The sequence below is a fragment of the Mustela nigripes genome, chromosome 16 (genome assembly GCF_022355385.1).
Source record: "Mustela nigripes isolate SB6536 chromosome 16, MUSNIG.SB6536, whole genome shotgun sequence".
Taxonomy (NCBI): Eukaryota; Metazoa; Chordata; class Mammalia; order Carnivora; family Mustelidae; genus Mustela; species Mustela nigripes.
The window spans coordinates 50,680,739-50,694,077 of record NC_081572.1 but is presented as its reverse complement, the minus strand read 5'-3'; the positions used below and the strand labels follow the sequence as shown (position 1 = coordinate 50,694,077).

General features: G+C 38.9%; 1 protein-coding gene across 17 annotated transcripts in view; it reads left to right on the top strand.

The window, feature by feature from the left end:
* NCOR1 (nuclear receptor corepressor 1) overlaps window positions 1-13,339 on the top strand; it is a 154,708-nt gene that overhangs the window by 37,523 nt on the left and 103,846 nt on the right. For all 17 annotated transcript variants that reach the window (XM_059380628.1, XM_059380640.1, XM_059380641.1 and 14 more), the window contains exons 4-5: window positions 4,683-4,875; window positions 11,281-11,463. In XM_059380628.1, coding sequence (XP_059236611.1) covers window positions 4,683-4,875; window positions 11,281-11,463 — 376 coding nt within the window. The remainder of the gene's footprint in view (window positions 1-4,682; window positions 4,876-11,280; window positions 11,464-13,339) is intronic.

Here is a 13,339-nt window from a genome sequence, read left to right as displayed (position 1 = left end):
TTAAAAGGTGAATATAATTTGTCATCTGGAAAGTATAATGATGTTTTAAAGCAAAACTGCTGCAATACATTTTAAGCTTATCTGATGGAATCTAATTACCATAGTGATTTGATGGCCTCATCTGCTTAAAATGATACTATATATGAACAAACTTGTCCCAGGCAGAACTTCTTATTTTGTTCCTTTTTTCCTTGGAACTCATTTGTTGATTTTTTTTTTCCCACAAAATGTATCCTAATGTGATTCATTTTGATTGTTGAGAGTCATTTATTGATCAGCCTATCTCCTGCTTTACCAAAAACAAGTATGTAGAAGGATCTGTTTCTAAAAGAAGATAAAAAATTTTTAGATTGAAATATAGTTATTATTACAAGATTGATCAGAATAGCAATCATTTAAGAAAATGAGAAACATGGGATGCCTGGGTGGCTCAGTCAGTTAAGCAACTGTCTTGGGCTCAGGTCTTGATCTCCAGGTCCTGGGATTGAGTCCTGCTGAGCAGGGAGCCCGCTTCTCCCTCTGCCTCCTGCTCTCCCTGCTTGTGCGCTCTCGCTCTGTCTCTCTCTCTGACAAATAAATAAGATCTTAAAGAAAAAGAAAATGAGAAATTTATCAAATATAAGTAAAATTTCATGGAAATGCATCTATGCATTAATGAGATAGAGGGGGTTGTTTTCAAAATATTACTTATTGATAGAATAAAGGCAGAATGTACTCTGTTCTTATGTTTTATTCTTATGAAGGTACCATGAAATCTTATTCACAAAAACAATTTCTCGTGAAGGGTATACCCTAAATCACATATTTATCTAAGGCAAAAATGTTAGTTAACAACTGAACTTCATCAAGTTTGTTGAAAGCACACATTTGGGAACCGTTGGCTTGCAGAAAGGATTTGTTTCTTTGCAGCCCTGGTGGTATTTACACTTGGGGGTCAGTGCTCCAGTGACAGGTCCAAGAAAGCTGAGCTTTCTCAGCTTTTTGGGTGTCCACACGAGAGAAGGGGCAGTTGTGGGAGAAGCAGAGAGGGGAGAGCTTCAGGTCTGTTATGCAGCAGGTCAGTGTAGGTGAAGAGTGGATCAGGAAGCTCAGAATATCTGGAAATTGACTGTTTTAAAATGATCTGTGCTTCCCCGTGGAGAACCGCTGTGTGTGCCAGCAGAAGATTGTTATGTTAGACCGTGACAAGCAGGGCAGACAGTGTCCTGGAAACCGAGAGGCGGAAAAGTTTCCGGAAGGAGGGAGTGAGTAAAGGATAAGCTGTAGCAGACGGGTCAGCAGGTGTCTAAAAATATTCCCTTGCTTTCAGTATCAGGAGATTGTTGCTGACTTTTAGTGAGGGGTGGCTTCTTGTAATACGATGAAACGATGGGGGATTAAGTCCGAGTCCACTGAGTTGAGTGAATGGAAAAGACTAACTGGTGAAAGAGTGTAAATCATCCATTCAAGTAGTAGCAACCTTCTAATATAAAATTTTTGTGGTAGCCTTTCAGATCTCTCTTTAGTTCTTAGGCGAGTCTTTATTAATCATGATTCTAAGAATCAGTTTGTGTGTGAACTTTTTTATTGTGGTAAAATGTATGTAACATAAATTTACCATTTTAACCATTTTTAAATGTTCCAGTTTAGTGGCATTAAAAACATCCACGTTGTGCAACCATCACCACTATTTCCAGAACATTTTCATTACCCCAGAGAGAAACTCTGTTCCCATTAGGCAATAATTCCCCCTCCCCCTCTCCTCTCAGTCCCTGGTAACCTCTAATCCACTTTCTTTCTCAATGAATTTGCCATATCAGTGGAGTCTTATAATTGTCCTTTTGTGTCTGGCTTGTTTCACTTAGCATAATGTTTTAAGGTTCACCCATATTGTGGCATGTGTCAGACCTTTATTCCTTTTTGTGGCAGAATAGGCCACTGGATGAAGCATATACCACATTTTGTTTACCCGTTTGTCAGTGGACAAGGGTTGTTTCCTTTTGGCTGTTGTGAAGGATGCCTGAACTCTGGTGTACAAGTGTCTGTTTGAGTCCATTTTTAGTACCGTTGTGTCAGAGTCCCTGTTTTTAGTCCTTTTGGATATATATCTTGTACATCAGGTGGGATTGCTGTGTCATATGGTAATTCTGTGTTCAGTTTTTTGAAGAACTGCAGAATTTTTCCACAGTGGCTATATAGTTTTATATCCCCAGGGGTACTGCACCAGGTTCCAATTTTTCCACATCTTCATAAACACTTGTTATCCCCCCTCCCTTTTTAAAAACAAGTTAAGCCACTCTACTAGGTATTAAATGGTACCTCATTGTGGTTTTGATTTGTGTTCCCTTAATGATGAATGATGTTGACCATCTTTTCATGTGTTAATTTGTATATCGTTGGAGAAATGTCTGTCAAATCCTTTGCTGGTTTTTCTTCTCTCTCTCTCTTTTTTTTTTTTTTTTTTTTTTTTTTCTTTTTTTTTTGGGGGGGGGGATGTTTTTTTATTCTTCATTTGTGGGAAGGATTTCTGTATATTCTGGATATTAAAAGCTTTTCCAGGGCGCCTGGGTGGCTCAGTTGGTTAACTGTCTGCGTTCAGCTCACGTCATGATTCCAGGATTCCGGGATCGAGCCACAAGTTGAGTGGGCTCCCTGCTCAGCAGGGAGTCTGCCTCTCCCTCAGTCCTCCCCCCTGCTAGTGTGTGCTCTCTCTCTCTTCAAATAAATAAATAAAATCTTTTTTTAAAAAATTTATTTACTTATTTGATGGAGCGGGGGAAAGGGGTTTGAGCACAAGCAGGGGGAGTGGCAGGCAGAGGGAGAAGCAGGCTCTTCATGGAGCAAGGAAGGACCCCAATGTGGGGCTCAGTTCCAGGACCCTGGGATCATGACCTGAGCCGAAGGCAGACATTTAATTGAGCCACTCAGGCGTCCCTGGAATTGTTTTCTTAATTTCATTTTCACATTGTACATTGCTGGTATACAGAAATACAACTAATTTTTGCATGTTGAATTTGTATTCTATAGTTTTACTTTTATTTATTTATGAGCTCTAACTTTGGGTGGACTCTTGATATTTTTCTACATATGAGATTATGTCATCTGAATAGAAATACTTTATGTCTTCCTTTCAGATTTGGAGGCCTTTTATTTCTTTTTCTAGCTGAAATGTTCTGACAAGAACTTCAAGTACTATATTGAAGACAAATGGCAAAAGCAGCCATCCTTGTCTTCTTGAGGCTTTCTACTGCACTATATTTTGCGACATCATTGTGGATTTTAAGAAGATAATGGGATTTATGTCTTGAACAAGATTTAAGATTTTTTAAAAATACTTTTTTGAGAGACCGAGAGAGCGCACGCAAGCACACACTCAAGCAGGGAAGGGGACAGAGGGAGATGGAGAAGCAGACAGGGGAAGCTCCCTGCTGAGCAGGGAGCCTGATGTGGGACTTAATTCCAGGACCCTGAGATCATGACCTGAGCTGAAGGCAGACACAACCAACTGAGCCAAACTGGTGCCCCCAGATTTTGAAATATAATTTTAAAGACATCAGGATTTATTTCATCATCTCTTCTAAAAAGGAAACCCAGTGCTGGGGTGGTTGGGTGGCTCAGTCAGTTGGGCAGCCGACTATCGGTTTCTTCCTAGGTCATGGTCTTTGGTTGGACTCTGTGCTGGGTGTGGAGCCTGCTTGGGATTCTCTCTCCATCTCTCTCTGCCTGCCCCCACCTCCTCTCTTAAAAAAAGAAAGAAGTTGGGGCGCCTGGGTGGCTCAGTGGGTCAAAGCCTCTGCCTTCGGCTCAGGTCATGATCCCAGGGTCCTGGGATGCATCAGCCTCTCTGCTTAGTAGAGAGTCTGCTTCCCTTCCTCTTCTTTCTCTGCCTGCCTCTCTGCCTAATTGTGATCTCTGTCTGTCAAATAAATAAATAAATAAAATCTTAAAAAAAAAAAAAAAGGAAGTTAAAAAAAATAAAAAGGAACACAGTGATAATCCTCTTCATTTAGAAATGTTTTGTGAGACATTTGTTTAAAGCTTGGCCACAAAATAAAATGTTGCTTCTGTAAATACTTCGGTAGGAAAGGGAAAGTGAAATTAATGGACATCCAGTACTTCATGTAAAGGATCAGAGACAGATTCCTGACTTTCAAGACACTTACATGCTTGCAGAAGCTAGACAGAATATGTATTTTGGGGGTCAGAATTTCAAAGCAATGTTACATTTCCACTCAAGAGACTCATCTTTAAGTCTTAGTATCACAACTCAAGTCATTTATGTTTCCATGTACAGTTGCTGGGAGATTTGTTTTTTCCTGCTTGTTTTTATCATTGGTTCAAAATGGTGGCTGTTCTAGTTAAGATCATACTAAATTCAATTATTATGGCATAGGTTTTAAAAAATATTTTAGGGTTATTCCTCAGCAACTCTAAATTTTCTGCAAATTGAAATCTTTTGTTAGGTCTTTCACTTTCCTGCTGCCAGTCCCATCTCCCCTGAAGAATCTTCTTTCTATTAGAGTTAGAAGTTTAATAGCACTTTATGTATATTCTTCTTCTGGGTTAGGGGAAGTGGGGGCAGGCGTTCACTTTAAAGGTAAGCATAATTTTCTCATTTATTTCAAAGTCCAGCCAGGAATGTTATCAGGAAGTTGTGCATCATTTTACAATTTTCAAGCATTTCTTTCATTTTTATGTGTTAGGCCTCAAGAAAGGAGAACTGGCTATGAACAGTTTCACCCGGGGCCATCCCCTGTGGATCATGATTCACTGGAATCCAAACGACCACGTCTGGAGCAGGTTTCCGATCCCCATTTCCAGCGCGTCAGCGCTGCGGTCTTACCTGTAGTGCACACGCTGCCAGAAGGGTTGAGGTCTTCTGCGGATGCTAAGAAGGTAAATATTTGTTCCCTTCCCCTGTGGAGTAGTCGGTCTGTAATGTTGATTTAGCCATAGCCAGGCGCAGTGCCCGAAGAAAGTCTGATTATGCCAGTCTCTAAAGCTTAGTGCTATGGGAAAGTAAAAATTTTGTTAAACAAAACTGAAAACCACACACTTAGTGCTCCAGACTTTTAAAATCAATACTTTTGACTTTTGGTAAATGAAAACAATCTGTGGACTGCTGTAAAGAAAAATTGCTATTGAATGAATCTCAAGCACTTTGTACTGGCTCGCTGGGCTGTAAAATGTGGTCAGTGGTTCTCAAGATGACCACAGTTTTGTTAAATTTTAATTAAATTTAAAATAATCCCCTTAAATTCAGTTGCAATTGCTATGCTTGTAATTTTTGTAAAGAAAATAATTTTTTTTCCTAATTTATGTGAAAAATAGTTTCATTGGAAAACTTGAAAATACAGAGGAAAAACATTACCTGCACTTTTTTTTAAAATTTAAATTTTAGTTAACATAAGGTATAATATTGGTTTCTTCAGAATTCACTGATTCATCACTTACATATAACACCTGGTGCTTATCACAAGTGCCCTCCTTAACCCCCTCATCCACCTAGCCCATCCCCCACACACCTCCCTGCATCAACTCTCAGTTTGTTCTCTGTCCGTAAGAGTCACTTATGGCTTGTTTCCCTCTCTCCTTTTTTTCTTTCCCCCTTCCCATATGTTCATCTGGTTTTGTTCTTAAATTCCATATATGAATGAGATCATATGGTATTTGTCTTTTTCATACTTACTCATTCAGCATAATACCAGCTAGCTTCATCCACGTGGTCAAAAATGGCAAGATTTCGTTTTTGATGGTTGAGTAATAATCCATTGTAGATGCATGCCACGCCTGGTGGTTTTTTTGTTTTTTTGTTTTTTTTTAAATTCATTAGAGAGAGCATCAGAGCAGAGCAGGTAGGGGGGGTTAGAGGGAATGGGGAAGCAGACTCCCCACTGAGCAGGGACCCTGACTCAGGGCCTGATCCCAGGACCCCAGGATCATGACCTGAGCCGAATGCAGATGCTTAACTGACTAAGCCACTGAGGCACCCTGTGCCACTTCTTTATTCATCAGTTGATGGACATTTGGTTTCTCTCCATAGTTTGACCTATAATTTTATAATGTTGGAGAGAACTACTTTTATTATGTAACTATATTTTGTGATATTTCACACAGTATATATTGTGAATTTATGAGAAGATTAAGATCAAACCTTTTCTTGTGTTTATTGTTACTTGCCTTTTGTGAAATGCATGTTTGTGCATTGTGCCCTCATTTTGTTGCTGAGTTTATCTTTTTTTTCCACTGTGTATTTTGCTTATCATTAAGTCTTCAGATTAGGAAGTACCTGGCACGTAGTAGGTACTAAATAAGTATTTGTTTTAGAAGTCATCAACTACTTCTTTGATACTCTTTTAACAGTGTAGTGTTCACCCTTTTGTTGTCCCTGCCCCCCCTTCCCCCCTTTTTGTTAGCAGATCTTTCTCCCATAATGTTTATTTACCTTCATGGCTAATGGCCCTTTTCAATTTGAGATCAGATAAATAAGTACCCACACATTTTTGTTGAGTTTTTATGCAGTGAAAAGTGATTTAAAAGATAGTGAATATGGGGGCACCTGAGTGACTCAGTTAGTCGAGTATCCAGCTCCTGATTTTGGCTCAGGCCATGATCTCAGAGTTGTGAGATCCAGCCCCAAGTTGGGCTCCACTCTGAGTGTGGAGCCTGCTTAAGATTCTCTCTCTCCCTTCTCTGCCCCCCTCCCTCTCTCAATCAATCAATCAGTCAGTCAATAAGGGGGTGCTTGGATGACTTAGTCAGTTAAGTGTGGGACTCTTAATCTTAGCTCGGGTCTTGATCTCAGGGTGGGAGTTCATGCTTCACGTTGGGCTCTACACTGGACATGGAGCCTACCGTAAAAAAATTTAAAAAAAGATAGTGAATAATGTCTTTAGTTTATTTTCAAATAGTTCTGCCAAAAAAAAAGGTAGGTGTGTGCATATAGAGAGAATGCAAAAATAGCAAAAGGTTAACCAGTGAAGGATAAAGGATAGATGCTTATTCATTCTACTGTTCTTTCAAGTTTTATATAAATTTGAAAATTTGCAAAATAATAGGTAGGGGAAAAGCTCTTGTGATAAGCTAGAAATGAGTTTAACTTCTGGGATTTTTGAGGCTTGCGTCACCGTGTGAAATGTATGTATTATAGTCTGTGGGTTTATAAGAAATGTTTTATAGCATTAAAAAAAGATACAGTGAATAAAAGTCTTCTTCCATGGCTGAATAAATTACTATGGATGTTATTTATAGCTGTTGAATGTTTTAGCAGAAAGGGATCTTAAAGTCTCATTCATTAAAATGTGACATGTTGGATCATAGTATATTCTGTGTTCCATTTGATAGTAGAGAAAACAGATGTTAAGAAAAAGTAAGTGCCATAGGTGATGCCTCCTGAGTTGAAAACCCATGACCCCTGCCTCCTGTTCCTACTTTTCCCCCTCACTGAGTTATAAACTGTGGCTTTTTATTTTATTTATTTATTTTTTAAGATTTTATTTATTTATTTGAGAGAGATCACAAGTAGGCAGAGAAGCAGGCAGAGAGGGAGGGGAAAGCAAGCTCCCCACCAAGCAGAGAGCCCAATGTGGGGCTCAGTCCCAGGACCCTGAGATCATAACCTGAGCCAAAGGCAGAGGCTTAATCCACTGAGCCACCCAGGCACCACCCCCCCCTTTTTAAAAAAATTCTACTTATTTAGACTTTTTATTTTATTAAGAAGTAGGGGTTTTGGGGCGCCTGGGAGGCTCAGTGAGTTAAAGCCTCTGCCTTCAGCGCGGGTCATGATCTCGGGGTCTTGGGATTGAGCTCCGCATTTGGCTCTCTGCTGGGCGGGGAGCCTGTTTCCCCCTCTCTCTCTGCCTGCCTCTCTGCCTGCTTATGATCTCTGTCTGTCAAATAAATAAAGAAAATTAAAAAAAAAAAAAAGCAGGGTGTTGTTTTTTTTTTTAAGATTTTATTTATTTATTTGACAGAGATCACAAGTAGGCAGAGAGGCAGGCAGAGAGAGAGAGAGGAGGAAGCAGACTCCCCGCCGAGCAGAGAGCCCGATGCGGGACTCGATCCCAGGACCCTGAGATCATGAGCCGAAGGCAGCGGCTTAACCCACTGAGCCACCCAGGCACCCAAGAAGTAGGGGTTTTGAAAGAATTAGCATTTGCTAGTTTAGTTTTTTGTTGTTTTTTTTTTTTCCAATGTTGTTAAACCCAGGTATATCTATCTATCTATCTATCTATCTATCTATCTATCTATTTATTTATTTGACAGACAGAGATCACAAGTAGGCAGAGAGGCAGGCAGAGAGAGAGGAGGAAGCAGGCTCCCTGCCAAGCAAAGAGCCCGATTCGGGGCTCGATCCCAGGACCCTGGGATCATGACCTGAGGCAAAAGTAGAGGCTTCAACCCACTGAGCCACCCAGGCACCCCGCCCAGGTATATCTTGTAGAAGAATTAGATAAGCCTGAAGGAGAAAGTTATTTACAGGCTTACCAGTTAACTTTCTGGTTATTTCTTCTGTCTTTTGGTGGGTATCTTAATGTGCTCACTTTGTACATTGTATGTAATTTTATTTTTGCTTAAGTATGTCATGAGCTTCTTTTTGTGTCAGTTAAGTTTGTAGCTATATTTTGAGGGTTCCTTAGTATTCCATATATGGATATAGAGTAATTTGTCATAAATGCAGGTTACCTGTTTGTTCATTAGAGCAATGATATTTGTACTTCAGGCTGAGTTTTTTGGTGTTTATTCTTATTTCTTCCCTTAAGGTAAATCCGTATTAGTAGGATCGATTTCAGATCAGAATCAACATATTTTTCAGGTTTTCATGGTTATTTCTAGATTGCCCTGCCAGAGAATGGGGCCAATTTGTATTCCTGACAGCAGAGCATAGGGTGCCCAGCTCTTTTCTTTTTTTTAAGATTTTATTTATTTGATAAGAGAGAGAGAGCGTGTACAAGCAGGGGGAGAGGCAGAGGGAGAGGAGAAGCAGGTTCCTTGCAAAGCAGGGGAAGCCCAATATGGGACTCCATCCTGGGACTCCAGGATCATGACCTGAGCTGAAGGCAGTGACTTAACCAACAGAGCCACTCAGGCGCCCCCATGGTGCCCAATTCTTGTGGAGCCTTGTTGATGCCACATAGTTGTTGCTTTAAAAAAAAAAAAAATCATTGTTAATTTGATGAATTTTTAACTGTATTTATTTGCTTTTTAGTAACATGTTTTTCATTTGTTTATTGGTTATTCATTTTTCCTGATTTATGAGTTTTTTCATATCTGTTCATTTTTCTGGCAGTATTGTTTTGATTTTATATTGAGCTGTAGAGTTCACATTTTGGAAATGATTTTTCTCATTTGGTTTTTAAATGTCTTATTACTATCTTGATAAATAGAAGATCGTGTTTATTTAATCCATCAGTCTCTCTTTTTTTATTTATCTTTTGCTGTTGGCTTTTCTAAACCCAAGATAAAATGAATACCCTTTTTTGTTTGTTTGGGGCTCCCTGAAATTTGCTAATAAATCTCGTTAAATGTTTGCTGCTATTTGGCTTTTGTTGTGATACAAGATGTGAGGTAGGAATCTAACTCCTTTCCCAAAATAGCTAGCAGTATGTTCCAGCACAAGATATAAACTCCATGAGGGCGAGCCTCGTGTCTGTTTTGTTCCCCTTTCTACCTAGTGCCTATCATATAATATAGTAGGCACTCAAGGAATTGTTTTTTGGGTTAGATATTTAACTAGAATGAAAATCAGTGGATAATACTGCTTTGTAATAGTTCTTAGGGCATGTCTCAGATCACCTGAGGAACATTTCAAAAATGTGCAGAATTGAAATATAATCTGCTTTGCTATATACGTGTTCTATAACACAAATGAACTCATATGCATATGGTAGGAGAATGTTTTAATATAACATGAAGCCTTGGTGGTTCCTGAATGTTTTTTTTTTCTGCACGTTAATGTTTCAGAGCTCTCAGGATTAAGCTGTTTCATAATTACAAGAAGTAGCCTTCATGATGTCTGAAGACCTTAAGAAGATTTGAAAATTAGTGCATTCAAGAACAGCTCTGTGTTTCACTTTAAGCTAACCTAGTGCAGATTCAAGTGTTGAAAAGAAACCATAACGATATTATCTCCTGTATTTTTTGTTTTTAAAGGTTGATAAAGGTTGATAAAGATACCCTGAATTGGATTTTTTATTTTGATGAAACATACTGTTTTCAGTTGTACGGGTTTTAAATAATAGCCATAATCCCGTTTTCCCCAGAAATCTTAGATTTATGTTATTATAGAATATGAGATTTTTCAGGAATACACATATTTTAGCTGAAATCTCTGTTCCAGGGTCTTTTGGAGCAACCATCCTGGTACAGTTATGTGCATTCTTGGTTAGAACTGCTGATTTCCCAGTTACTTAATTGTTATTTAATACATTTAGGGCTCCATAGTCCTTTGAACTATGCTCATCCTAGGCTTCTTATAGCTTGGAGAAAACGAGTACCTTAATCTAACATTCATCTGCTTTACAGTATTGCTTATATCTTCACCTTAGACTGGAAATTAATAAACTCTGTGTGTGTTTGTGTGTGTGTGTGTGGACAGGGTGGTAGGTTTTGTGTGGAGGGGTTTTCCTTGTGCTATAATTCTCTCTTTGATTTGGAGGTAGAACGGCTGACATATTGGGTTAAGAGATCTTATGTGTGCTGTAGTGTGGGCAGGCTTGGTTGCCCTATATAAGGGTAGGTCTAGGTGTTAGTAGCAGCAGAAGTTCCTAGGTCATTTCTGTATCTAATTCTTGGCCACTGGAAAGTCTGAAAACTTTTTGTTGGGAACAGTTGGGCATATCATAACTTCTAAGTTGGGTGGGTACAAGATTTCACATGGAGTTTGTAGTTTTCCTAGCCTATAAGTTCAGACCTTTTGAAGAACCATTGTAAGGAAATGATTAAGAAATTGGTATCTTCCTTTGTTACGATTGCATTATTATTTCCCCAGATACTCTGTATAATCTCACTGAAGCCTTAACTAAAGGCTGTTTGGCCTCTTAGCCACCTCATTCTGTGTAGCTTTTAAGATATTCAAAATAGTGAACGATACGTCTACACTATCTATGAAAGTGGTATAGAGGTCAGTAGGGTGTGTTGCCCATGTGCGTGTGTGGAAATTGCTCCTTCCAGACACCAGCCATGTACTAGCTAGCATACACGGCTCTGCTGTGTTTTCAAATGGACTTTCTCAGTTAAGTGAATCTTCACACTGATACTGGCTATTAGAGAGGAATTAATTATTGATTTTCTCCTCTAAAGGATCCAGCATTTGGAGGCAAACATGAAGCTCCATCCTCTCCAATCTCTGGGCAACCCTGTGGAGATGATCAAAATGCTTCACCTTCAAAACTTTCAAAGGAAGAGTTAATACAGAGTATGGATCGTGTAGATCGAGAAATTGCAAAAGTAGAACAGCAGATCCTTAAACTGAAAAAGAAACAAGTAAGTGTTTGATTTTACTGGTCTTTTATTGATGTTCTAAGAATGTATGTTTGTCTTTCTAACGAAGCTAATGTTGAGTTTTACATAGCTTTCAACTTTTTGTACGTGGAATCATGTCTCGTGTATTGTGGCTTACTTTTTTTTTTTTTGCTCTTAGTTTCCTTAGTTGTATTCACTCATTTTCCCTGCTGTTTTTTCTCATTACAGAGAGCAAATCTTGTTGTCCGTTCTGTTTTTGATCTTACTGGAGGGGTTTTCGTGGTTTGCTGCTATTTGATACTGTGGTGCTGTGTTTTTGGTTCATGTTTAAACCAATTTTCTAGGGCACTGGCACAAGAATGGCATTGCTTGGCTGGAGTGTATGTGCATCTTTGCATGTATTAGATGATACCGAACTTGCTAAAATGGCAGCTCGGTTCTGCATTCCCACCACGACCTTACAAGTTCATTTGTGCATATGCTTGTTTTCACCTGGTCATTTGTTTCAGCTGGATGTGAAATAGCTCTCACTGAGATTTTACGTTACATTTCCGTTTTAGGAATGAGAGCTTATTGTTGTTTGTTTATGAGTTATTGGTGTTCCTTACGTGGATTGTTATTTTGTCATTTTCTTAATTTTACTATTTCCTAAAGTCTCTTGTCACTTACGTGTATGGCAGCTAGCTCATTTGTGGATTGTCATTGTGCTTTTTGGGGATGGGATGAGTAAGGTTTTTTTTTTTTTTAATTGAAATAAATTCAAATACCATAATGTTAATCCTTTTAAAGTATACAATTTCAGTGACTTTTAATGTATTCATAAAGTTGTGCTACTATCACCACTATGTAATTCTAGAACATTTTTATCACTTCAAAAAGAAACCAAAAAAATAAGAAAGAGAAACTGAATATCTGTTAGCAGTTACCTTCTACCCTCCCTCCCCCAGCCCCTGGCAACCCACTAATCTGTTCTGTGTCTATATAGAATTTTATCTGGACATTTCAGGTCAATAGAATCATATAATATGTGACTTTTTGTGTGTTCGTTCTTTTAGTATGTTTTCAGGATTCACCCATGTTATATTTTGTATCAGTATTTCATTCCTTTTTATGGCTGAATAAAATCATACTTCATGGATATGCTATGTGTTGTTCTTTCATTCATCAGGTGATAGACATTTGGGTTGTGTTCACTTTTTAAAAATTTTTTTTTTTTAAGATTTTATCACAAGTAGGCAGAGAGGCAGGCAGAGAGGGGGGGGGGAAGCAGGCTCCCTGCCAAGCGGAGAGGCCGATGTGGGGCTCGATACCAGGACCCTGAGATCATGACCTGAGCTGAAGGCAGAGGCTTAACCCACTGAGCCACCCAGGCACCCCTGTGTTCACTTTTTGGCTGTTTTTCGTAGTTATGAATCATGCTGCTGTGACATTCATGTACTAGTTTTTGTGTGACCATTATTTTTTTCAGTTCTCTTGGATATATATCTAGGAGTGAAATTGCTGGGTCATATGGTAAATCTGTGTTTCAATTTTTGAGGAACCATGAGAATGTTTACCACAGTGACTGCACCATTTCATGCTCCCACCAACTGTGTATGAGGGACGGCTCCATTTTCTCTACTTCTTTGTCAACATGTTTGTGTGTTTGTTTGATAGCCATCCTACTCAATGTGAAGTGGAATCTCATTGTGGTTTTGATTTTAATTTCCTTCATGATTAAGGATGAATGGCTTTTCATGTGCTTGTTGGCCTTTTGTATATATTTTTTAGAGAACTATCCAGATTCTGGTCCCATTTTTTCGTTGGGTTATTTGTCTTTTTATGGTTGAGTTGTAAGAGTTCTTTATATATTCTGGACACTCAGACATGTGATTTGCAGATATTTTCTCTCATTCTG